The 27,180-nt window shown below is 40.0% G+C and overlaps 1 protein-coding gene across 1 annotated transcript in view; it reads left to right on the forward strand.

The window, feature by feature from the left end:
• Positions 1 to 27,180, forward strand: part of LOC126236010 (ryanodine receptor) — a 702,826-nt gene that overhangs the window by 254,094 nt on the left and 421,552 nt on the right. The window contains exons 19-20 of the mRNA XM_049945018.1: positions 580 to 775; positions 5,946 to 6,156. Coding sequence (XP_049800975.1) covers positions 580 to 775; positions 5,946 to 6,156 — 407 coding nt within the window. The remainder of the gene's footprint in view (positions 1 to 579; positions 776 to 5,945; positions 6,157 to 27,180) is intronic.

Below are 27,180 nucleotides of genomic sequence, written 5' to 3' on the forward strand. Positions count from 1 at the left end.
TGCTTGCCTTTCATGAATATCCTTTCGACTGTTTTCCACTCACCATCAGCTTGTACTTGAGAAGAATCAGGTACAGTGTTTTATAGTGCACCTCCCTTGTTCGACTGTTCTCTGTTGTTATTGGTTTTACAGCACATGTAATAGTTGATTATAGTTTTATTTTTCTGTTACTTTTTGAACTGTTGTGTATATGTCAGCTTCTTATCTAGCCACATTATGGCTCCTTTCTCAATTTACATTCTGATTTGTGGAGCCTGTTTTACTGTACCACCCAGTGGAAAAGTTGAAAGGTTAAAGAGTTTTACATGGTGTAGAAAAATGAATCTGTATCCCCACATGAAAATGTGCCCATCCTTCCAGCTAGTGAAACTATTATCCTGTCGTCCTGGCTACCCTCATAGCTATGCAATTTTTCTTAACACTGGTAGTTAAAATTGAAAAAAGCTTCACATTCAGAAAATTAATTAAATGTCAGTCAAACACTTCAGTTACCCTTTTCTGTGTGTATCTGAGTTGTACAAAGTAACACTTTTTTCCATGCAATAATATGAGTATTAAACTTTAGTTTATTATTTTCAGGTGGAAGAAAAACCCATGTGCTCAATAATACTAATGAGCCATACATAAAGAAGGGAGACGTTGTGGGCTGTGCCTTTGACTTAACAGTACCAGTGATAACATTCACGTTTAATGGCCATAAGGTCAAAGGATCATTCCGAAATTTTAATTTAGACGGGATGTTTTTCCCTGTAATAAGCTGTTCTTCCAAACTGAGGTACACATTAATTTAAATTCTTCTTTTTTTATTGTGTTACATGATACAGTTATCTGGTACAGAGTCTTGATTGATATTAGTAATGATAAAGGTTTAATGCTTATTATAAATGGTTAACTTTCTTATGAAAATGTGATTTTGTATCATACATTCTTCAAAAAAATCTACTCAAGTTGAAAGTAAAAAAAGAATAATAACAATATTTTTTACAATATGTGTCTATTTTCCAAGTACCAAAATAGGAATAACTGAAGTAGGGTGACAGGCACACACATTTTAAAACATAGTTGAGACTTGAGTTTTAGACCTATTCTTCAAATTGTTTCATTGCAATAAACCAAAAGGCATATGTGCAGCTGCCAAAGGAAGGGAAAATTAGAGATAGACATAGGCAACAGGAAATTTGTAAGATGTAACACTGCTCTTGCAGCCTGGAATCAAAGTGTAGAGCTATAGCAACTGACCACACACAGAAAACTCCAACTTATTACAATCAGTCACTTTTATTAAGGCTCGTATAATTAGACAAGACACAAGGAAAACAATACAGAAGACCACAACTCAAACATCATCACTCGAGTCCTCATAAACACCCCAAATAACCAACAGTCCCAAAGACTGTTTACTCTGCACTTGGCAGGTGGCAGTTACTGGCAGTCGATGGTCGCCACACACACCTTCAACCAAGTCTTCATATTAGTAAACAGAGATCTTGTAAAATGACTCAAGTAGCTCCACAAGTAAAGGTCTAAAGGATTCAAATGAAGGGATTTGTAAACCATATCTGAGTTTCACCTTGACATGTCTATCTTTTGCCAAATAGGGATGCTCTCAAGTTCATATTGCAGAATGCGTTGGCACAACATTATATTGAAATTTCATTTCTTCACTCATGTTCAATGAAACATCTCCCAAGAAACAGTAATATCAATTATTCCTTACACAATTTACATGAGGAAGGACATTTGTCCAAACAAACACCCTTTGACATTACCTGTTTTTTTATACTGATGTTGAATATGTGCTGAAATCCATTGGAATATGTAACAGCTTTGTTACACAGCTGCTTTGACTGTTGAGAACGGTCGCCCTGGTGAAAGGTGTGCCATATGCTAATACGAATTTGCCTTGGAAACTACTGAACAGGTGTGCAGAAGTGCAGGAGCCAAGTGCAGAAGTTTCTGCATGGGATCAGATCTTGTGTTCACATGACATGTAGATTTTGCATAGTGGTAGGGATGGAGTTGTTATTTATACAGAACACACTATTGTGTCAACTTCTTGGAGCACCATATTGATTGAATGTGTTCATTCTTTGTAGCAGTGCATTTATCATATTGACTGAATATGATCATTCTCTGGAGCACTACATTTATCATATTGACTGAATATGGTCATTCCTCCACTCTGGCAAAAACTGTACAAGATAACATTACACAAGGTGTATAACACTGTCAGTTCAGAAGTTGAATTTCTTTCACGTTACACTGCACTCTGCTGTAAATTAAGCATGTGTTAATGTACTCGGTCATACTAAGTGTAGTGCTGAACAACTAATGCTTAATGGCAAATGGCAATGGAATTGGTGAGACAACTTGTTAACAGAGGATATTATGACATCAGGTATTCACTCATTTTTAATAGCCAGCCATATGACTGAGGTGGCACAGTGGTCAGACATTGGACTCACATTTTGGACGGCTGCAGTTTATTGACATCCAGCAATCCAGATTTAAGTTTTCTTTGGTTTCCCTAAATTGCTTAAAATAGATGCTGTTACAGTTCCTCTGAAAAGAACGTGGTCAATTTTCTTCCGTACCCATTCTGAATCTGAGTTTGTGCTCTTCAGTAATGACTTATCATCAGCAGCACATTAAACCTTAATCTCTTTTCTTCCTTTCCGACACTGCAGTGAAACTATATAAATAATATCAGTATTACTGCAAAAGTCAGTTTTGTTTTCCGTGTAACTTGGAAACAAGTGCTTCCAAACATATGTTCCTATGTAAAATTATATCTACTACTTCTGGAACTAAGCAATAGAAACTTTCTATGTGTGTAACAAAAGAATTATTGGAAAGGAAGGATGAGGAAAGGAGTAAACAAAAGAAATAAAAGTCAAACAATGGAAAATCCAGGATGGAATGTAACAGTGTTATGAAAAGGAAAGTTGCTACTCACCATGTAGTGGAAATGCTGAGCTACAGATAGGCACAATAAAAAGACTGTTCCAAATAAAGTTTTCAGCCCATAACGCCTTCATCATAAATAGACAACACACACACACACACACAAATGCAACTCATGTACAAGTGACTGCAATCTAAGGCAACTGTAGCCTTTTAGACGAAGCTTTATTGGGAACAGACTTTTTGTTGTGCCTATCTGCTACCCAGCATCTCCCCTATATGGTGAGTAGCAACTTTCCTTTTCATAATATTGAAAGAAATTAAAGTTACATACACAGGCATAAAATGAAATAACACAACAAACATTAACATAGACTCTATCAAAGTGAATGATAGTGCAGGTTATAAATAGTTAAGAGAATATAGCTGTTACTCAGAATGAATAATGAAACACATAATGGACCCTCACCATCCAACTTCTCTTAATTTATTGTACTCTTCTCACATGTTGTTTCTCTTTCACGACCTTCTTGCCTCCCTGTTTCTATATTTATTCTACACTCTCAGTCTTTACTTATCTCTCTAGTTGTGCATATTTATTTACTCTCTTACCATCTCCCATCCCATTTATAAACATTTCTTTGTTCTGCAGTGGGTTGAGGATACAATGACCAGTACTGGCTGGTGGAAGCTGTCTTTGTGTTTGTCAGGATACATTTGAGTTCCATCTGAGGGTGTGCTGGGTTCGTAGATGGCTTGGAGAACATAAATAGTTTGTTATTTAATCCATTAAAGCTGAACAGCCATTTGGGTCTGCCCTTGACTTCTGTGTGGTTTGGCATTGTCTTTTGATATTTCCCTTGGCACAGCAGGCGAGATAGGTGAAGCAAACAGCCTGTAGAATACAAATCTACTTTGGAGGCAATGCGCTGACTTGACATAGCTGACACGCTGGTGTTGAGTCGGTCATGGTGGCCAGCAGCACTTGCTGGAGCTCTGATGCAAACACGAGGCAACCGGCAGCACCTTCTAACTTGTGGCATCATCCAGGGCGAAACTCTGAACTGGTGGCTGAAGAGCAGTAGTGGACTGCTAGCAGACACTGGTGGCATTGAGCTGGGTGGCTGTCTGTTAGTGCCTAGACCAGGAGGTGGCAGCAGATAGGTCAGTGAGCAGTCTCTGAAAGGTAGCGGCAGTGTGTTGTCTGCCACAGGCCTGAGCCGATTTGGAAACCAGCGGTGACATATGACGGTAGCATTGGCTACTGTGTCATAGTTACAATGTAGACTGTGTGGCTGTGTCAGTAGAAATCATGGTGACGAATGACACACACTTGGCACCATGCATGGCCCTATTGGGTTGGACTGGGATTTAAATGCAGCTTTCCAGAGTTGACTTTACAGAAGAGGCTGCTTTTCTGTGTCACATGGAAATGTCTGTAACAGGGTCATTGGCTGAGGCCCAGTGTCACCACATGATAGTGGGTCAAACTGCAGAAGCTTCCTGAAGGCTGGCTAGCATCCCAGGCCATTAACACACAGACATCTGGCAACACGGAAGCAACTTGCTGTTGCTGAACAGGCAGAGTTTTGTCCAGCAGCAGTAGCGCCCAGGTCCCAATTTCTGTCTGTGGCTCTGCCTGTGTCAATTCTGTCTCAGTTCATTTACTATTTCTTTGCTTGAAATTTTCTGGCAGATTAAAACTATGTGCCAGACTGGCGCTCGAACACAGAACCTTCCCTTTCACAGGAAAAGCTCATATCTTGTGAGCTATCCAGACAGAGTCATGACCTGCCCTCACAGCTTGGCATCTATCAGTACTGCTCTGCTACTTTCCAAATTTCTCTCCATGTCTGGTATTTTTGTTTGTTATTTTGACAGCTCTTTCTGTCCATTTCTGCTCATGTTTTTTCCAGATTTACTTTGATTCACTTTCCTTTTGTTGCATTTGCATCTTTTTTTTATTTCCAATTTATTGAAATGAAATGTACACCACATCCTCAACATACTGATTTTCTGTGGCTTATTATAAACAATCTTATGGATCTGAATCTAGGCTGTTTGTTCATTGTCACTTCCTGTTCATTGCCTATAAGCTGCGTCTCTCCTAATCCATGCTTGGGGTGACTTTTCCTGTCTTTCATCATCTTTGGTTTGCATTTGTGCTTCACATGTCTACGCTTAACTTTTCTATTTGTTCATCCATGCCGGCCACTGTGGCTGAGCGGTTCTAGGCGCTTCAGTCCGGAACCGTGGTGCTGCAACGGTTGCAGGTTCGAATCCCGCCTCAGGCATGGATGTGTGTGATGTCCTTAGGTTAGTTAAGTTTAAGTAGTTCTAAGTCTAGGGGACTGATGACCTCCGTTGTTAAGTCCCATAGTGCTCAGAGCAATATGAACCATTTTGTTCATCCATTTAGCAATTGTTTTCCTCCTTTATAAGTGTCTTCATTTTATGTTAGAATATTATGGAAAGAGTCCTCTCTTTTGAAAATGCTTGTTTTTACTGTTTGGTTACTAATGTCTGTAATTATGAAATCAGCAAAAAATTACTTACAGTATTATTCTTTGAAGTTGGCCTTGGTTGAAAAGTGCTGAATTATGCTGAGAGAAAAATCACATCCCAATGAGACAAAGTGCTTGAAGATATCAAAGTTACAATTTTTTTGGCAGCTCCTTCTTTTGCATATATTTTTTATTGTTATATGAACTGCTTGCAAGAAAAGCCTACAAATTTGTAGTCAATTAATTGTTACATGAATCATTCTTCATCATGACAAAATATCATGCAGATGATCTATGGAACATGTAACTATTATAGTAATAGATGGTTTTACACTAACTATAAACAGTGATTGAAAGAACAAATCAACATGTTCTGAATGATGATAAAAGTGTAGAAACTAGAGATGACTGCTTGATCTTTGCTGTTAGAATAACTGTACCATAGTAGATGTATGTTCTGTGATGGTATTATTCTGTATTTTAAGAATGAATTGAATCAAAAGTTAGTTTCATCTAACCTTTACTTTATCTTTCCAGTTGTCGATTTCTACTTGGTGGAGATCAAGGACGACTGAAATACATTCCACCAGAAGAATTTTCACCCCTAGTTGAAAGCTTACTTCCTCAACAAGTTCTTTCCATTGACCCTTGCTTCTACTTTGGGAACCTCAATAAATGTGTGCTTTCAGGACCATGGCCAGTTGAAGATGATACAGCATTTGTGCCAACACCAGTTGACACATCGATGGTATGTTAACTTGATGGCTGTTTCCTATTGTGTTGTTTCCTAAAATGCTTACTAAAGTGGTAACTTGCAGGCTGATATGAGGTGTGCTTATTGAAATACGGCTTCCCGGAAAGACACAAGTTGAAAATATGGTCACTATTTTTTAATTAACTTAAATTTGCCATATTTCGTGACAGTACCTTTTCCATTAGATGTTTGCAAGGCAATATAAGTCTTGGCTTCAGTTGTCTAAGTATGATTCCACAATGCATCGTTGTCGGCTGCAGAAATGACGTGGTTCAAAGTGTTTCTCTCATTTTGGTGTTTTAAATACAGTTTCTTCTTTATAGTCAATACAAAAATAATAGTAACATAATTCAAAATTATTTAGGACTTCGACCTTAACAATGTTCTTCCATCATCACACACCAACAGTTAGCTGCCGACTGACTATAGTCAAAGACGACTCTAACGTCAAAGATACTTTACACAATCCACAAGTTTCCATTTGTAATCAGTCTCTTTGCTGTTCTTCGATACATTTCCTAATAGTAAACAATATGCTTTCACTCTCAAAAACAGAGGTAAATTAACATGTAATAAGACAAATTATAATAAATTCTGACAAAAATATAAGAAAACATTTACACTTCGGTATCGAAAAATAAGGTAAAAAAAAATAACATTTCCCAGATCCATTACAACTGCTCCCCAGGGCTTTTGTTGTTATGGACATATACAACAAAATCCCGACCACTCTCAGTAATGGATCTGTATTACACAATTAGTACACTAATGATGCAGTCTGATAACCTCTTCTAAATTTGGATTCTTTGAATCTGTGGACTTGTTACTGGCTGTTGTTGCAATGATACTTCCCCATCAATCCCATACACAAAAATTCAAGTAAAGAAATTATTTGACATGACAAATATATATGGTATAAAACATACATGAGAAATATTCTAACATACAGCATACAGATTAAAAATAATAGAAAGGTAAAACTCCTTTGCTAGAATAAGATTTAATTTAATTTTTTCATACATATATTTTTTTTAACTTCTGATTTTTTTTATTTTTTATTAGTCACGGTTTTTTTGTCTTTTGTTTATTTTTTTTGCTTATGATTTTCTTTTTTTTTACTCATGTTTTTTTTTTGTTTGTATTTTTTTTTCTTATGATTTTCTTCTTTTAGTACAGCTAAAGATACATCAGTATTATCTAAATTTTTTTTTTTTTGCAATTATTTATGTACACTTTCCTCTCTACTACAATATTACTACAAGTCACATTCTTATGAAGAGTACTTTTGCTCCCCACAGCATCAGTATAAACAACAATAAACTGCTCATATATCATGAGGCTTTATCTAAAATTGGTTTTGAAACTTATACCTTTGCATGCATGTCCTCACATGCATGCCTTCACCCACAGGGAAGACTTAGCTTCCAAAAATTAGAAAAAATTTCAGAAATGCTCACTAGGGAGACTTTTTTTTGTAAAAATAGTAAAAATAAATCTTTCTCTCATTCTTTGTTACATCGGTGTTTTTTTTTCATCAGTTTCAATTAACATGTGACTTCAAATTATTAATTTATACATGCAAATATACATACTTGGTTGTACAGGTAGTTTGACCTAACAAGCATATTCCAGTGGAGGACTTTTGTTTTTGATGATAATAGATTATTTAAATTTTTTGAAATTATGATTTCTGTTTATACAGTTTTAAAGAGACAACATTCCTGAGACCAAATAATTTCTTTGACTTAGGATACACCAAACGATAAGCATTAGGGTGTGGATTTTCTATGACTTCAAAAGGCCCAATATAGATATCAAAGAATTTTTTAATTTCTGAAGTTAACATTTTTGATTTTTCATGAGATTTGACCAGAACAAGATCCCCAATTTTAAAAGTGGTTAATCTTACCCTATTGTTATGTCTTTTATTCCTCTTTTCCCCTTGTTTCCTCATAGTTTCCCTGACAATATCTTCTCTCTCTTGCATAGTTAAAGGTGTACATATAGGAAATTCAATAAGTTCTGATATAAGATTTGGAGGTCTAATATTCAACATAATCTCATACGGTGAAAATCCTGTGGAACTATGTTGTAGGCTATTCATAATATCTTCAAAATTTCGAATGTGCTCAAACCAAGTTGGATGTTTATGGCTACAGTAGGTTCTACAAAGTCTCCCAATTTCCCTCATATATCTTTCTGCAGGATTGGTGGACGGAGAATAAACAGATATAAGTATATGCTTCAATTTTGATCTTTCAATAAACTGTTTCCAAATTTTTGAAGTAAACTGTGAACCATTATCTGATAATATAGCTTTTGGTTTACCCACCTGTGCGAAATAATCTCTTTCAATTTTTATTATAATTTCATGACTAGTAGCTTTTTTCACTGGATATAGTTTAATTAATTTTGAAAATACATCTACCATAACAAATATGTAACAGTGACCACCTTTACTCTTTGGTAACATTCCATATAAGTCCACTGCGATAAGATCTAAAGGTTTTTCCGGAATAATGTTTTGCATCTCTCCACCACATCTTTGATTGCTCACTTTAACTCTCTGACATTTGTCACAGGTTGCCAATTCTTTTCTTACCTTCTTTCCAATATTGTAAAAATAAACATTTTCTTGTATCTTTTGAATGCACTTCTGTATCCCACAATGACCAAAACTTTCATGTATGTAAATGATCAGCTTATCAGCATCTGCCTCTGGCCAACACAGTTTCCAATTATCAGAATCTACATCTGTTCTCCGAAATAAAATCCCCTTATGTAATTTGTAAAATTTATCAAGTTTCTCATACCCCTTCTTGCCTAAACATTCTTTGATTAATTTCCAACTCTGATCCAAATTTTGATTTTTTCTAATTTTGTTACACATAGCTCTAATTGTTTTCTCATTTTCCACCCCTTTTAAGTATCTAATTTTAAATTGCTTTTCCTCCTCTTGTTCAAAAATCTCCTTTTCTCCCCCAATTGGTAACCTTGAAAGTGAATCAGCTACTACATTCTCAGAACCTTTAATGTGTTTGATTTCGAAGTCAAACTGTTGCAGAAATATTGCCCATCTGGTCAATCTACTGTGGTATAATTTGCACTCTTGTAAGTAACTCAAAGCTTTATGATCCGAAAATACTATGGTTTTATGTCCAATAAGGTAAATTCTAAATTTTGTAAAAGCCCAATGAATTGCCAAAAGTTCCTTCTCTGTGACTGTATAATTTTTCTCATGCTTGAGCAACATTCTGCTTGCAAATGCTATGGTACAATGTATCTTAACTCCATTCTCTACTCTTTCTTGAAATAACTCTGCTCCAAGCCCATAATTACTGCTATCAGTGTTCAAACAAAATGGTAAATTAAAATCAGGTCTGTGTAATAAGTGTTGCTTCCTCAACTCTTGCTTAATTTTATCAAACTCTTCCTGACAACTTTTATCCCAAACCCAAATAGTGTTTTTCTTAAGTAACTGACTTAAACATGGTGCATTCAGACTCTGATCACTTATATGTTTTCGGTAATAACCGCATAACCCAAAGAACGACTTTAATTGTTTTTTAGTCTTAGGAATTTCTGAAATTGCTTTAATTTTTTCTGGATCTGCCAAAATTCCCTTGTCTGTGACAACATGACCCAAAAATTTTAATTCAGAAACTGCAAACTTACATTTCTCTAATTTCAATGTCATCCCCCCTTTTCTAAGTTTTTCACAAACTGACTTCAAAATCGAAAAATGTTCCTCCCAATTTTGCCCTGTAACCAAAATGTCATCTACATAAATTATCAGTTTAGACGCAAGTTCTTGCCCCAGTACATGATCCAAAGCTCTTATAAATTCGGAAACAGAAGAATTTAACCCAAATGGTACAACACAATATTGGTAACTCTTACCATTGTACAAGAAAGCAGTATATTTTCTAGAATTAACCGAAAGTGGTACCTGATGAAAACCCGAAGTTAGATCCAAACTTGACATATATTTTATATCTGTAAATTTATAGAGTAACTCATCAATATTTTCAGGATGGTCTGTCTGTCTGAACAAAATTTTGTTTAAGTGTCTAGAGTCCAAAACCAATCTTACTCCACCATCTTTTTTCGAAACTACAACTAGAGGATTATTATATGCACTGATACTCCTTTCTATTATATTACATCCTTCCATTTTTTTCAGCTCTTTCTCAACAGCAGGTCTTTTTGATATTGCAATACTGTATGGTTTTATGAAAAATGGTTCATGAGGTTTTACCTGAAGCTCACACTGATAACCCTTTACCCTACCAGGTATGTCACTGAAAACATCACTGTATTCCCACAGCAGATTTTCTAACTGTTGTTTTTGCTCCCCAGATAAATTTTGTGTTTCTGAAATTTTCAAATTTACTAAATTCCCAAATTCAACTTCATCAGTATCAAATCTATGAGTTTCAATATTCTCCAATCTATTTTCTTTTAGTAAATTGATACTGTCAAAATTTCCATTACTCTGATCACCAAGTGTGTTCACAAAATTTGTCTGAATGTATTCCCTTTCACTAGTTTCTATCAAAAGTTTTCTTCCAACCCAATCAAATGCTGTATTTACTTTTACAATCCAATTCATACCCAAAAGAAAATCCTCATTAAATTCCTGAATTACAAAACATCCATGTGTGAACAACTTGCCTTCAATTAAAAATGTCATTAAAGCCTGGCTTTTTACCAATTTACTGCTCTTCCCAGTAGCACCTTTTATCTTTACCCCAACAACTGGCATTTCAACATAATCTTTCCCCACTTTCAATTTCTTGCTTAACCTTTCAGATATTCCCGAGATCTCACTTCCTGTATCAATTAAACATTTACCAATCCATGACCCAATTTGAACTTTTATATAAGGACTGCAAAATTGATCACTTTTCTCAGAACCTGTCTCCTCATGTAATAAATCACTTTCAATTTCCCCAAACCTATACTTATCAGAATCATATGGTATATCATTATATGTATTATTTGTCACAGTTATAAAATTTGCACAAGATACAACATTGTCATTAGTACTCTCTATTATCTCAAATAGCCAAGAATTTTCATCCAAATCACATTGTATACTATTGAAGTATTTATCCTTCAGCTTTTCAAAAATAAAATATCTCATCTTTTTCCACCACTCAGGACATACAGTTTCACATACATTAATAAGCATCTTTCTAAAGTTCTTGTCAAAAGAAATAGTTTCACTGTTCAGCCATAGATTCATAAGAAATGTGTGTGTATCATTAGTATCTGTAAAAGTTTCACTTAGGTAAGAAGTTATACATGTGTCATCGTTATTTGTGTAGTCAGATTCTTTACCAGCAACATCTAAATTCACACTTTTACATACACCCAGCTTGCGAGCTTTATTCATCCTGGTAACATCCCTGGGAATTTCTATAATATTCTCACTATTTAATCCATTTTCAACCATGTGTATACCCAACTCCCTATTTAAACTAATGAAATACCTTTCCTTAACATCATCATCAATACCATTACCATCATTATCAACTTTATCAACAACATCATTATCATTACACATATTCAGGTCATACACATTCAAATTATCCCCCAAAATATTATTTCCCCTTTCTAAAGTTACCAGATCCCTTTCACCAACATTTTCATTCTCACAGCATACATTCTCTCTTTCATTCACACACATCTCTGAACTACTACAAATTACATCATCTGACAAAGTGTTGTTCTTTTCTACCCAAGTGTAAAACTCTGTTAAATTAAATGAATCGCAATTACTTTTATCTACTGTATGTTCTTGTGTATTGAAAATGTTATCTTTATCATCATTATTTTCCTCTTGAAATTTCTTCAATAAGTAACAACTAATGACCTCATGTGATAGCTTAGGTTTGGAACTGTCATGTTTGAGTTTATGATAGTCACATCCATTGGTCCTTTCATCATGCTCACCTTCTGCCTCAACCTTGCGGACCTTCAAGGGGGCGTCTACTCGTTTTTTATTTCCGGTTCCTGTTTGAATTGCTGATTATGGTTCTGCCAATGTCTCTGATCAACATTTCTATTCCCATTCCTATGCCAAACATTACCTGATTGTTGGTAATTTCTATTGTACTGATCTCTAACAAAATTTCTGTGATTTTGATCACTAAAGTGTTCTCTATCTTGTTGATTATTAACGCGAAAATGTTGTTCTTGTTTTGGATAAAAGTTATGGTCCTTCTTTTCAAAATTGCTATATCTCCCTGAATTTTGACTGACGCCATGAAAATTGTTTTGTTCCCTTTTTTGAAAGTTGTCATTTCCCCAATTTTGACCATTACCTTTCTGAGTAAACCCATTGTGTGTTCTTGATGTTACCCTATCCAACTTTTCAATATAATTGAGAAACTGCTCTACATTACTATCAGGACAATGAACTAAACTCAACTGCATTGTTGATGGCAATCTTCTCTTTAAGGTATCAATTTTGATCAAGTCATCCAAAGGTTTTGTTAAATGAATAAGTTTTTGAAGTTCACATTTGCAAAATTGTTTCATGTTCCCATCTGATTCTCTATAGTTTCGCCCATTCAAAAATTCACTTTTGATTCTAGTTTGTTTAAGATCATCCCAAAATTTTTCCAGAAATTTTGATTCAAATTCTAAAAAGGTCATCCCCAAAGTTACAATCTGGTTTGCCCAAGTCAAAGCTTCCCCTTCCAAGAATTTTTTCACAAATTTAATTTTTATTTCATCTGGTGAGTGAGGTAAAAAACAATCCTTACAATACTGCATAAAATCAACGGGATGTAAGGGTCCATCTGCCGAAAAGTGCTTCACTGGAATATTAGATACAAGATTACATGTGTTGACATTGTAATTCTTGCTTTGAAATTCAATGTCAAAACTTTCAATTTTTTCGCTATTGCATTCTACTTTTTCTTCTAGAGTAACCAAGCGATTGTCAATTTTTTGTTCTACATTTTTTACTAAAACTTTTGTATTCTCATCCAAATTTTTAATTTCCCCTTTTATCTCATTAAAATCAATTAAATTTATTTCCCTATCTGCCAGTAACTCATTTTTTACAGTATTAATTTCACCACTCAATTTAGCATCAATTTCATTTACTTTTGCTTCCACAGATTCAATTTTTTCCTCAACACTGCCAACTCTGTTCAAAAGATCACCCACTTGGGTATTGACTGCTTGGACTTGCAACAAAATGTTATCAATTTTTTCATCCCAGTAAGTCTTATTGTCGTCAACTGATTGTCTAATTTCTTGCGTGAAATTTACAAGAAAACTTTTCAAATCAAATTGATCGGTTTTTTCTATTTTATTTGACCTGTCCTGATGTTCGAAGTCTATTAAATTACTACTTTCTACTTTAGGCACAATACTCTCGAAAATCTCGTAAGTCATTGTGAAGAACAAACATTTATACACAACAATACAAAACAAGATAAAAATATTGTTTTAACAAAATACGAGGGTTTCGTGACTTATCTGGAACACTCTTCTACTGTTGCAAAACCACGTTTTCCATCCATGTGATTGTTGACCAAAATTCTTGAAGTATTTTCTTCTGTCGAAAATTATATTTTTTGCCGAAACATTTCTTCTCCAAAACTTTTACTTCCCGATGAACACAAACACTGTAGCACACATTCTGAAGAAACTGGTATTAACACACAAAAATTTTCTTCCTCGTAGCACTGTTGAAGATCTCGTGAACACAATATCCCGGCACTGAGCCCCCAGTTGAAATACGGCTTCCCGGAAAGACACAAGTTGAAAATATGGTCACTATTTTTTAATTAACTTAAATTTGCCATATTTCGTGACAGTACCTTTTCCATTAGATGTTTGCAAGGCGATATAAGTCTTGGCTTCAGTTGTCTAAGTATGATTCCACAATGCATCGTTGTCGGCTGCAGAAATGACGTGGTTCAAAGTGTTTCTCTCATTTTGGTGTTTTAAATACAGTTTCTTCTTTATAGTCAATACAAAAATAATAGTAACATAATTCAAAATTATTTAGGACTTCGACCTTAACAATGTTCTTCCATCATCACACACCAACAGTTAGCTGCCGACTGACTATAGTCAAAGACGACTCTAACGTCAAAGATACTTTACACAATCCACAAGTTTCCATTTGTAATCAGTCTCTTTGCTGTTCTTCGATACATTTCCTAATAGTAAACAATATGCTTTCACTCTCAAAAACAGAGGTAAATTAACATGTAATAAGACAAATTATAATAAATTCTGACAAAAATATAAGAAAACATTTACACTTCGGTATCGAAAAATAAGGTAAAAAAAAAAAACATTTCCCAGATCCATTACATTATGACTCAGATGATTATATTTGTCTCATGCTGCCTAAACCATGGAATCCCCTTCACCCACCTAACAGCTTAACCATAAAAATTCCTTGGAAAAGCACATTTCCATGGCACCTGCTCTCTCCATAAGATATTGCTGCTATGCTCTCGTACATGCATCATGTCTCTGAAGCTGAACCACTGGCTCTCCAGCATCTGAAAGAGCATTCCCAACATCATCTCCATAAGTTCTTTTTTTAAATTTGTTATTAATATTAAGGGCATTTGGCTGTCAGAAAACAATCATCCACCTCCTCTGTAAGTTATTTGACCTGTTGACATCCTACTGCCATCTTGGGGCACCAACCACTATCCAATCCCTATCCTTCTCACAGTGTTCCTCCTCATCAAGCCCTCATAGCACCCAACATGGCCTAACTGACCTTTTCATCTTGCCACATGCTGCAAAACTCCCTAACAACCCTAGCTAAAACAATCCCATAACACTCTTGTTAACCTTTCCACTAAAATCCCCACAGAAGTTTCATCCATACACCCAAATTTAACCATGCTGGACTTGTCAAAGACCTACTCTCCTTCTTCCAATCCCTACAATGGAAACATTTCTTTGCCATCAATCCCTCCAAACAAAGCCTATCTAATCCCAATACTGAACCTTGTCTCCCCAGTTCATACCACCATACAACCATAATGCTCTCCTCCTCCCACCCAATCACCTCCTAGTCACCTTTCAGGAATTCCTTACCTCTCACTTGGCCTCACCAATCCTCCCCAGGTCCCTTCTTAACAACACCATCTTCTCAGCAGAATAAAGGACAGCATACAAAGCCTCAAAACAGATCCTGACCTAATTGTCCTACCTACAGACAAAGATTCTACCACTGTTGTTATGAATCACAATGAATACCTGGAAAAAGACCTCCACCAGTTATCTGACTCCTCCGCCTTTAAACTCCGCCAGAGTGATCCCATCCCAGAAGTCCAACACAACCTCCAATCCCTGCTTAAAGCCCTAGGCCCTTCCCAGGACCTCTCCCCTGAGTCCATTTCCCTCCTCATGGCTATGACATGTCACACACACACCTTCTACATGCTCTCCAAAATCCACAAACCTAACAATCGTGGATGCCCCATTGTAGCTGGTTACTGTGTCTCCATAGAAAGAATTTCGGCCCTCCAACCAATTGCCCAAAGTCTTGTGTTCAACATCAAAGGTACCGCCCACTTCCTTCACCAACTCTCCACCATCATCACCCCTTTACCTCTTGGATCCTTACTTGTCACTACCGACACCACCCCTCTGTACACCGACATCTCTCATGCTCATGGTCTTACTGCTCTTGAACGCTACCTCTGCTCCCTTCTCTGTACACCAACATCTCTCATGCTCATGGTCTTACTGTTCTTGAACACTACCTCTGCCAAAGTCTTTCACACTCCAAACCCACCACCTCTCTCCTCATACTCCTTACTAACTTTATCGTAAGACACAACTACTTCTTCTTTAAATGAAAGGTAGACAAACAAATCCACGGCACAGCCATAGGCACCTACATGGCTCTCTCCTATGCCAACCTGTTTATAGGCCATCTAGAGCTAACATTCATAGCCTCTCAAAACTTCCAAACCTATGGTCTGGTTCGAGATCATTGATGGTATTTTCATGATCTTGACTCAGAGCCAAGACAGCCTATCCTCATTTCTCCACAACCGCGGCACCTTCTCTCACATCCGCTTCACCTGATACTCCTCAACCCGGCGTACCACCTTCCTGGATGTTGACCTCCTGTTCTCTGATAGCTCTTTCCACTCCTCTATCCACATTAAACCAACCAACCACCAACAGTAGCTGCATTTTGTCAGCTGCCATCCCATCCACACCAAAGAATCCCTCCTGTACAGCCTGGCCACCTGGGGATGGCTTATCTGCAGTGACAAGAACTCCCTTGCTCAGTATGCAGGTACTATCTTCGAGACCTAGCCTACAAACAGATTTCCCATGCCATATTCTCTCTCTCTCACACACACACAATATCTTCCCACCACCCCCAAGAATCAGCTACAAAGGAGCACCCCATCACAGGAATCATATATACGTGGAAGACCCAGCTGCAAGACCTGCCCAATCCACCCACACAGCACTTCCTATTCCACTCCTGTCACAGGCTTATTGTACCCTTCAGAGGTCTCACCACATGTGAAAGCAGCCTTGTCATATACCTGCTGTACTGCAGTCTTACACAGCTTTGTTTATTGGTATGATTACCAATCAACTGTCCGCCAGGATGAATACCCATTGCCAAACTGTGGCCAAGAGCGAAGTGGAGCACTCTGTAGCACAACACACAGCTAAACATCACATACTTGATTTCGGTGGCTGGATCACAACCTAGGCCATCTGGAGCCTCCCCTCCACAACCAACTTTTCTGTACTGCAGAGATGGGAGTTACCCCTACAATGCATTCTCTGCTCCTGAAATTATTCTGATCTCAAAGTACAGCAACCTACTGTCCCCATACCCTCCACTCAACAGTACCCACCCCCTTTGTTCTACCACCTCCTCCTAATCCACATCCCCTCACCCTCATTGTGTGCTGCTCTCTGCCAATGCATCCACCACTCTTTTCTGCTCCCTGTTTGCCCCACAGCCTCCTTCTCCTTAACCTCCTGACACTGCACATGGCACCCTTGTCCTACTGCCATCTAGTCTCTGCATGCTCTGCCAGACAGTGCTCTGCTCTCTTCCCACCCATACCCTGCTGTCTCCTCTCCATCCCGCTCCTAATTGCTGTTTTTGCATGTGTTGTTTCGCTTTACTTAAATTAAGACAGAGACAGTTTTTTTCCAAAAATATTAATTGACAGTTGTTTAGTTTGTTTGGAAATAAAATAATAATAATAACAGATAACATAAGTGAAAGAGGCATTCTGATGCATGTAATTGAAAAGGCAGGTTATCCTGGGAAAACACAAAATAAGCATTCCCATTATATTTGCCAGAAAGATTGTATGAGTCATTACAAGTATAGTTTGGAAATAGCTATTTCTACCAGAAAGAAAAAGAGATATCTGATTATCAACTGGGATGTTCGTGTAGTTCTCGAACTTGTGTCATTTACAGACATCATAGCCATATGTCTCATTTCTCTTTACTTAAATTAAGATATATACAGTTGGAAAAATATATCTAAAAACAAAGATGCTGTAACTTACCAAATGAAAGTGTTGGTATGCTGATAGAGACAACAACAAACACAAACACACACACAAATTTCAAGCTTTTGCAACCCACAGGTGCTTCATCAGGAAAGAGGGAAGGAGAGGGAAAGACGAAAGGATGTGGGTTTTAAGGGAGAGGGTAAGGAGTCATTCCAGTCCCGGGAGCGGAAAGACTTACCTTAGGGGGAAAAAGGGACAGGTATACACTCGCACACACACACACATATACAGACACAAGCAGACATATATAACAGAGGGAAACATTCCACGTGGAAAAATATATCTAAAAAGAAAGATGATGAGACTTACCAAACAAAAGCGCTGGCAGGTCGATAGACACACAAACAAACACAAATATACACACAAAATTCAAGCTTTCGCAACAAACTGTTGCCTCATCAGGAAAGAGGGGAAGGAGAGGGAAAGACGAAAGGATGTGGGTTTTAAGGGAGAGGATAAGGAGTCATTCCAATCCCGGGAGCGGAAAGACTTACCTTAAATATGTCTGCTTGTGTCTGTATGTGTGGATGGATATGTGTGTGTGTGAGAGTAATACCTGTCCTTTTTTCCCCCTAAGGTAAGTCTTTCCGCTCCCGGGATTGGAATGACTCCTTATCCTCTCCCTTAAAACCCACATCCTTTCGTCTTTCCCTCTCCTTCCCCTCTTTCCTGATGAGGCAACAGTTTGTTGCGAAAGCTTGAATTTTGTGTGTATATTTGTGTTTGTTTGTGTGTCTATCGACCTGCCAGCGCTTTTGTTTGGTAAGTCTCATCATCTTTCTTTATATATATATATATATATATATATATATATATATATATATATATATATATATATATAACAGAGGGAAACATTCCACGTGGAAAAAATATATCTAAAAAGAAAGATGATGAGACTTACCAAACAAAAGCGCTGGCAGGTCGATAGACACACAAACAAACACAAATATACACACAAAATTCAAGCTTTCGCAACAAACTGTTGCCTCATCAGGAAAGAGGGAAGGAGAGGGAAAGACGAAAGGATGTGGGTTTTAAGGGAGAGGGTAAGGAGTCATTCCAATCCCGGGAGCGGAAAGACTTACCTTAGGGGGAAAAAAGGATAGGTATACACTCGCACACACACACATATCCATCCACACATACAGACACAAGCAGACATATTTAAAGACAAAGAGTTTGGGCAGAGATGTCAGTCGAGGTGGAAGAGTGGAGGCAAAGAAGTTGTTGAGAGACAGGTGAGGTATGAGTGGCGGCAACTTGAAATTAGCGGAGATTGAGGCCTGGCGGATAACGAGAAGAGAGCATATACTGAAGGGCAAGTTCCCATCTCTGGAGTTCGGATAGGTTGGTGTTGGTGGGAAGTATCCAGATAACCCGGACGGTGTAACACTGTGCCAAGATGTGCTGGCTGTGCACCAAGGCATGTTTAGCCACAGGGTGATCCTCATTACCAACAAACACTGTCTGCCTGTGTCCATTCATGCGAATGGACAGTTTGTTGCTGGTCATTCCCACATAGAATGCATCACAGTGTAGGCAGGTCAGTTGGTAAATCACGTGGGTGCTTTCACACGTGGCTCTGCCTTTGATCGTGTACACCTTCCGGGTTACAGGACTGGAGTAGGTGGTGGTGGGAGGGTGCATGGGACAGGTTTTGCACCGGGGGCGGTTACAAGGATAGGAGCCAGAGGGTAGGGAAGGTGGTTTGGGGATTTCATAGGGATGAACTAACAGGTTACGAAGGTTAGGTGGACGGCGGAAAGACACTCTTGGCGGAGTGGGGAGGATTTCATGAAGGATGGATCTCATTTCAGGGCAGGATTTGAGGAAGTCGTATCCCTGCTGGAGAGCCACATTCAGAGTCTGGTCCAGTCCCGGAAAGTATCCTGTCACAAGTGGGGCACTTTTGTGGTTCTTCTGTGGGGGATTCTGGGTTTGAGGGGATGAGGAAGTGGCTCTGGTTATTTGCTTCTGTACCAGGCCGGGAGGGTAGTTGCGGGATGCGAAAGCTGTTGTCAGGTTGTTGGTGTAATGTTTCAGGGATTCCGGACTGGAGCAGATTCGTTTGCCATGAAGACCTAGGCTGTAGGGAAGGGACCGTTTGATGTGGAATGGGTGGCAGCTGTCATAATGGAGGTACTGTTGCTTATTGGTGGGTTTGATGTGGACGGACGTGTGAAGTTGGCCATTGGACAGGTGGAGGTCAACGTCAAGGAAAGTGGCATGGGATTTGGAGTAGGACCAGGTGAATCTGATGGAACCAAAGGAGTTGAGGTTGGAGAGGAAATTCTGGAGTTCTTCTTCACTGTGAGTCCAGATCATGAAGATGTCATCAATAAATCTGTACCAAACTTTGGGTTGGCAGACCTGGGTAACCAAGAAGGCTTCCTCTAAGCGACCCATGAATAGGTTGGCGTACGAGGGGGCCATCCTGGTACCCATGGCTGTTCCCTTTAATTGTTGGTATGTCTGGCCTTCAAAAGTGAAGAAGTTGTGGGTTAGGATGAAGCTGGCTAAGGTAATGAGGAAAGAGGTTTTAGGTAGGGTGGCAGGTGATCGGTGTGAAAGGAAATGCTCCATCGCAGCGAGGCCCTGGACGTGTGGAATATTTGTGTATAAGGAAGTGGCATCAATGGTTACAAGAATGGTTTCCGGGGGTAACAGATTGGGTAAGGATTCCAGGCGTTCAAGGAAGTGGTTGGTGTCTTTGATGAAGGATGGGAGACTGCATGTAATGGGTTGAAGGTGTTGATCTACTTAGGCAGAGATACGTTCTGTGGGGGCTTGGTAACCAGCTACAATGGGGCGGCCGGGATGATTGGGTTTGTGGATTTTAGGAAGAAGGTAGAAGGTTGGGGTGCGGGGTGTCGGTGGGGTCAGGAGGTTGATGGAGTCAGGTGAAAGGTTTTGCAGGGGGCCTAAGGTTCTGAGGATTCCTTGAAGCTCCGCCTGGACATCGGGAATGGGGTTACCTTGGCAAACTTTGTATGTGGTGTTGTCTGAAAGCTGACGCAGTCCCTCAGCCACATACTCCCGACGATCAAGTACCACGGTCGTGGAACCCTTGTCCGCCGGAAGAATGACGATGGATCGGTCAGCCTTCAGATCACGGATAGCCTGGGCTTCAGCAGTGGTGATGTTGTGAAGGGTGAGTGAGTTGCCTTTCCGGAGGTGGGAAACCAGGAGATTGGACAGTTTTTTGAGGTGGAGGGTGGCATGCTGTTCTAATTTACGGTTGGCCTGTAGGAGGATGGCAGCCTTGCATCTCAATCCTTCTTAAAAAACCTTAATCCTACACCCAACATCACCACTGCTGAAGCCCAGGCTATCCGTGATCTGAAGGCTGACCGATCCATCGTCATTCTTCCGGCGGACAAGGGTTCCACGACCGTGGTACTTGATCGTCGGGAGTATGTGGCTGAGGGACTGCGTCAGCTTTCAGACAACACCACATACAAAGTTTGCCAAGGTAACCCCATTCCCGATGTCCAGGCGGAGCTTCAAGGAATCCTCAGAACCTTAGGCCCCCTGCAAAACCTTTCACCTGACTCCATCAACCTCCTGACCCCACCGACACCCCGCACCCCAACCTTCTACCTTCTTCCTAAAATCCACAAACCCAATCATCCCGGTCGCCCCATTGTAGCTGGTTACCAAGCCCCCACAGAACGTATCTCTGCCTACGTAGATCAACACCTTCAACCCATTACATGCAGTCTCCCATCCTTCATCAAAGACACCAACCACATCCTTGAACGCCTGGAATCCTTACCCAATCTGTTACCCCCGGAAACCATCCTTGTAACCATTGATGCCACTTCCTTATACACAAATATTCCGCACGTCCAGGGCCTCGCTGCGATGGAGCATTTCCTTTCACGCCGATCATCTGCCACCCTACCTAAAACCTCTTTCCTCATTACCTTAGCCAGCTTCATCCTAACCCACAACTTCTTCACTTTTGAAGGCCAGACATACCAACAATTAAAGGGAACAGCCATGGGTACCAGGATGGCCCCCTCGTACGCCAACCTATTCATGGGTCGCTTAGAGGAAGCCTTCTTGGTTACCCAGGTCTGCCAACCCAAAGTTTGGTACAGATTTATTGATGACATCTTCATGATCTGGACTCACAGTGAAGAAGAACTCCAGAATTTCCTCTCCAACCTCAACTCCTTTGGTTCCATCAGATTCACCTGGTCCTACTCCAAATCCCATGCCACTTTCCTTGACGTTGACCTCCACCTGTCCAATGGCCAACTTCACACGTCCGTCCACATCAAACCCACCAATAAGCAACAGTACCTCCATTATGACAGCTGCCACCCATTCCACATCAAACGGTCCCTTCCCTACAGCCTAGGTCTTCATGGCAAACGAATCTGCTCCAGTCCGGAATCCCTGAAACATTACACCAACAACCTGACAACAGCTTTCGCATCCCGCAACTACCCTCCCGGCCTGGTACAGAAGCAAATAACCAGAGCCACTTCCTCATCCCCTCAAACCCAGAATCCCCCACAGAAGAACCACAAAAGTGCCCCACTTGTGACAGGATACTTTCCGGGACTGGACCAGACTCTGAATGTGGCTCTCCAGCAGGGATACGACTTCCTCAAATCCTGCCCTGAAATGAGATCCATCCTTCATGAAATCCTCCCCACTCCGCCAAGAGTGTCTTTCCGCCGTCCACCTAACCTTCGTAACCTGTTAGTTCATCCCTATGAAATCCCCAAACCACCTTCCCTACCCTCTGGCTCCTATCCTTGTAACCGCCCCCGGTGCAAAACCTGTCCCATGCACCCTCCCACCACCACCTACTCCAGTCCTGTAACCCGGAAGGTGTACACGATCAAAGGCAGTGCCACGTGTGAAAGCACCCACGTGATTTACCAACTGACCTGCCTACACTGTGATGCATTCTATGTGGGAATGACCAGCAACAAACTGTCCATTCGCATGAATGGACACAGGCAGATAGTGTTTGTTGGTAATGAGGATCACCCTGTGGCTAAACATGCCTTGGTGCACAGCCAGCACATCTTGGCACAGTGTTACACCGTCCGGGTTATCTGGATACTTCCCACCAACACCAACCTATCCGAACTCCGGAGATGGGAACTTGCCCTTCAGTATATGCTCTCTTCTCGTTATCCGCCAGGCCTCAATCTCCGCTAATTTCAAGTTGCCGCCACTCATACCTCACCTGTCTCTCAACAACTTCTTTGCCTCTACTCTTCCACCTCGACTGACATCTCTGCCCAAACTCTTTGTCTTTAAATATGTCTGCTTGTGTCTGTATGTGTGGATGGATATGTGTGTGTGTGCGAGTGTATACCTGTCCTTTTTTCCCCCTAAGGTAAGTCTTTCCGCTCCCGGGATTGGAATGACTCCTTACCCTCTCCCTTAAAACCCACATCCTTTCGTCTTTCCCTCTCCTTCCCTCTTTCCTGATGAGGCAACAGTTTGTTGCGAAAGCTTGAATTTTGTGTGTATATTTGTGTTTGTTTGTGTGTCTATCGACCTGCCAGCGCTTTTGTTTGGTAAGTCTCATCATCTTTCTTTATATATATATATATATATATATATATATATATATATATATATATATATATATATATATATATATATATATATATATAGAGGGAAACATTCCACATAGGAAAAATACATCCAAAAACAAAGATGATGTGACTTACCAAATGAAAGCGCTGGCAGGTCGACAGACACACAAACAAATACAAACATACACACAAAATTCAAGCTTTCGCAACAAACTGTTGCCTCTTTCCTGATGAGGCAACAGTTTGTTGCGAAAGCTTGAATTTTGTGTCTATGTTTGTGTTTGTTTGTGTGTCTGTCGACCTGCCAGCGCTTTCATTTGGTGAGTCACATCATCTTTGTTTTTGGATGTATATTTTTGACATGCAGGAAATAAAAAAATGATAGCAGCTCATCCATAGGAGCATCAGCCACATATTTGTTCATCTGTGTTTTAAAGTTCACACAAGTGTTTCAGCCTCACCATTTGATTCGGGATGGAAAGGTGGGGAGACACCAGATGTTGAACCTCATTTGTGCAGCAGAACTTGCATAAACCTGGTAGCAAAGTTACGGTCCATTGTCCGACACCAGTGTGAGGGGAAGTCATTCATTACTGAAAATTCTGCTGAAAGCTGTGACCATAGCCTCCACACTAGTGGACCAACAGTTGACCACTTATGGAAAGTTAAAATATGCATCAAGGACAGTCAGCCAGGTAGTGCCCAGGAATGGGCCCACGAACTCGATGTAAACCCGCTCCTGCCACATGAGAGCCAGTGTAAGAAAGTTTGTCATTGAGACACTTTCTGTTATCCACATTGATGACAGTTGCAGACAAGATGTTCAATCCCCTGGTCTTAGCACAGCCAGCACACTTGGCCCCGGGCAACTGGTTCAGTTCATGAGAACTTGGCGAAAGAGTCATAAGCACAAGAGCCAAAAGATTAACGGATGCAAAGGTTCTGGTGGGACCACATGTGGAGACTGTTGAACCACAGTCAAAAGGGTAACTCTGTCTACCAGGATTAACTGGCAGCATTGGTGGAAATAATGCTGTAATGAATGGGTTGGAGTACCAACCAGAAATGTGGTCTAGCCAGCCCTGTTGAATGTACCACCGGATCTGTTGGGAGATGGTTTCTTGGCCATGGCTGCAGCCACACATGCCCTGTTGAGCCTCTTCATCCAACTGGAAGAACAAGATCTTGTCTTGATTGAACTCCAATTCAGGGTCCATTGGGAGATGAAAAGGACGTCAATGATGGCGTTTTGAGTGGTATTGCAGAAGTGGATTTCGTAATTGTACCTGCTGAGAAAGAGTGTCGAGCACTGGAGTCAGTGGATAGTCTTCTCAGATAGTGTTCCTACAGGACCAAAGAGGGAGATCAATGGTTTATGATCTGTAATGGGGTGAAATTTTTTTCTGTGTAGAAATAAATGGAATTTTTTCAACACAAAGATGTATAGAAATATGTGGGAATTCTTAAGCACAAAGATGATTGCAAGGGCCTCTTTTTCAATTTATGGATACCTCTTCTGCATGGTTTTGAGCATGTTCACTGCAAATGTGATGGGATGTTCAGAAATTTCTGCATCACTATGTGGCATGACAGCCCCAAACCTCGTACAAAGGTGTCCACTGCCATCACTAGCTTTTTGCGTGGTTGAAATGTCAGAGGTATGCCGCCAATAGGCTGGCCTGCTTCGGGGTCTTGAATGCCAGTCCACATGCCTCTGACCATACAAAAGGCACACTCTTCTTCCGTAGAATGTTGAGCTGGTGCATAACTGATGTCATGCCTGGGAAAAATTTTAGCGGCCTCTACAAGAGGTGAATATAAGCGCCGCTCCTGCCAGCCTCGACCACTCAGTATTGGCTCAGTATCATTCAGTATCGGGATAGTATACGGACAGGCCTAGCAGAGAACACTACAATAGCAGTTATTAATGATCCACAAACTTTGTGTCAAACTTACAGGAACTTCGTTTATAGCAAAGGACACTTATTTGCATGTTGCCCATCGCTTGCGACCACTTGTTGTAAATACAAGTTAAGTATTGTCATTCTTCTTATTTGTAATAAAAACTGTTAATGCAATTTTGCTTGAATTGTTGTATAGCATTCTGAGAATACAGCATTCTTTTAGGCACCTTATATGAGACGAGTGGGCAGGACCCCACATTGAGATTGCATTTGACATCTGTGGACAAGAGGATGTGGAACAGCCACTGCAAGTTTCCTAAGTGTTCTTATATTGTGACCCCCATCACCACTATGTTGTCTAGATAATTTATGCAGCTCAAAACGTTGTGTAACAGTTTCCCAGGGAACCTTTGAAAGATTGCTGGGACACTGGCACTCTCGAAAATTAAGTGTTTGAAACGGTATAATCCATGTGGCATGTTGACTACTAGGACTTTCTTGTGATTCCTCATCCAGGGATAGTTGTAAGCAAGCTTCAGAGAGATTGAATTTCGAAAAATTCTGGCCTTCCACAAGAGCAAAGAAAGCTCATCTGATTTCAGATAGGGATAGATATTGACCTCTGACTAAGAATTGACCATAACCTTAAAGTCTCCACACAGCGCAATTTGCCCAAGTGTGTTTTCACAATAACCATAGGTGTCGGCCATTCACATAGAGACATGGGTTCCATGATATCCAGGGTTGTTAGTGTACCTAGCTCATTGTTGATGGCACGTAAGAAGTAAGGGCACACCAATTTTTTTAATGTAATCTGTGCTATAAAGTGTTTCCCTTTTTCTGGACCCCAGAGGAAATATCTGAGGGTTTTCAATCCCCGACATGGTACTTGTCCTGAGACGAAGTGGACTGAGTTATGAATGACAAATCCGAAAGCAGAAAAAGCATCAAGGCCGAATAGATTCTCCGTACCACGTTGTGAACCACAAGGAAGGTGTGGTGTCTTACAACATTTTTGCATGTCACCCCAATTCTGAGTTAATCTCTGAATGGAACATGTTGTTTGTTAATGGCACCTGAGTGGTGAGCTGTGGATTGAATGTGGTGTGCTTCCAGCTGTAGATATGTATGAGAGGCTAACTTGAATGTAGAGACACCAGTATCAACTTGTAGCTGAACCTGTGTATCGCACAAAGGGAGCATGATGAACAGTTTCTTAGGTAACATCACTTTGGTGTGAGACTCCGATGAAATCACATCAGATCCTGTTGAGGCAAGCATTTTTGTCCAGAGCCAGGCAGACAGAAATGAGATTCCCTTCCTTCCAGGATGCGTCCCAGAATGCCCCGCACTTTGCTGCCTGGTCATTGCAATCTTCTCTGACATGTGTTCGAAAACAGTCCGAGCACTTGTTTATGGTACAGAGTGCTACTGTTGCCATATTTACTGTGTCGATAAAGTTGAATCCTACTTCTGGCTCTGACACGGTGGCTGGCACCTCTCCCCAAGATCATAATCAATGGCCTGCTGCCTGGGAAATTTCATAGGGTTGGACCCATTTTAAAATGTTCTCTAAGGTGGGGTCCTCAGATTGTAGAGCTTTCTGATGCACTTCCTTATCCAGCACCATACAAATGATTGTGTCCCCAATCATCAACTCTGGGTATGATTCCTTATTTACTGGAGTCACAGATTGGCATTTCCTACTGAGGCCCTTCAGGTTACTTGCCCATGTGGAGAATGACTGATTTGTGTGGTTATGATTCTGATAAAATTCCACGTGGAATGCAGTGATATGGCAGTGTCGGTGAAAGTAGGTAGTTAACAGAGTACACATTTCATCAAATGTCAGATGTGCTGGTTCCATGAAAGGGACTAGCTTGCACAAAAGCTGTTACATACTGGGTGAAATACGTGACAAGAAAAGTAATTTTACCAAACTTGATCTATTGCTTGGAATGCAGCAAAGTGCTTCTGGAGGCACTT

This window comes from Schistocerca nitens, chromosome 2 (assembly GCF_023898315.1).
Source record: "Schistocerca nitens isolate TAMUIC-IGC-003100 chromosome 2, iqSchNite1.1, whole genome shotgun sequence".
In the NCBI taxonomy this organism is placed as follows: domain Eukaryota; kingdom Metazoa; phylum Arthropoda; class Insecta; order Orthoptera; family Acrididae; genus Schistocerca; species Schistocerca nitens.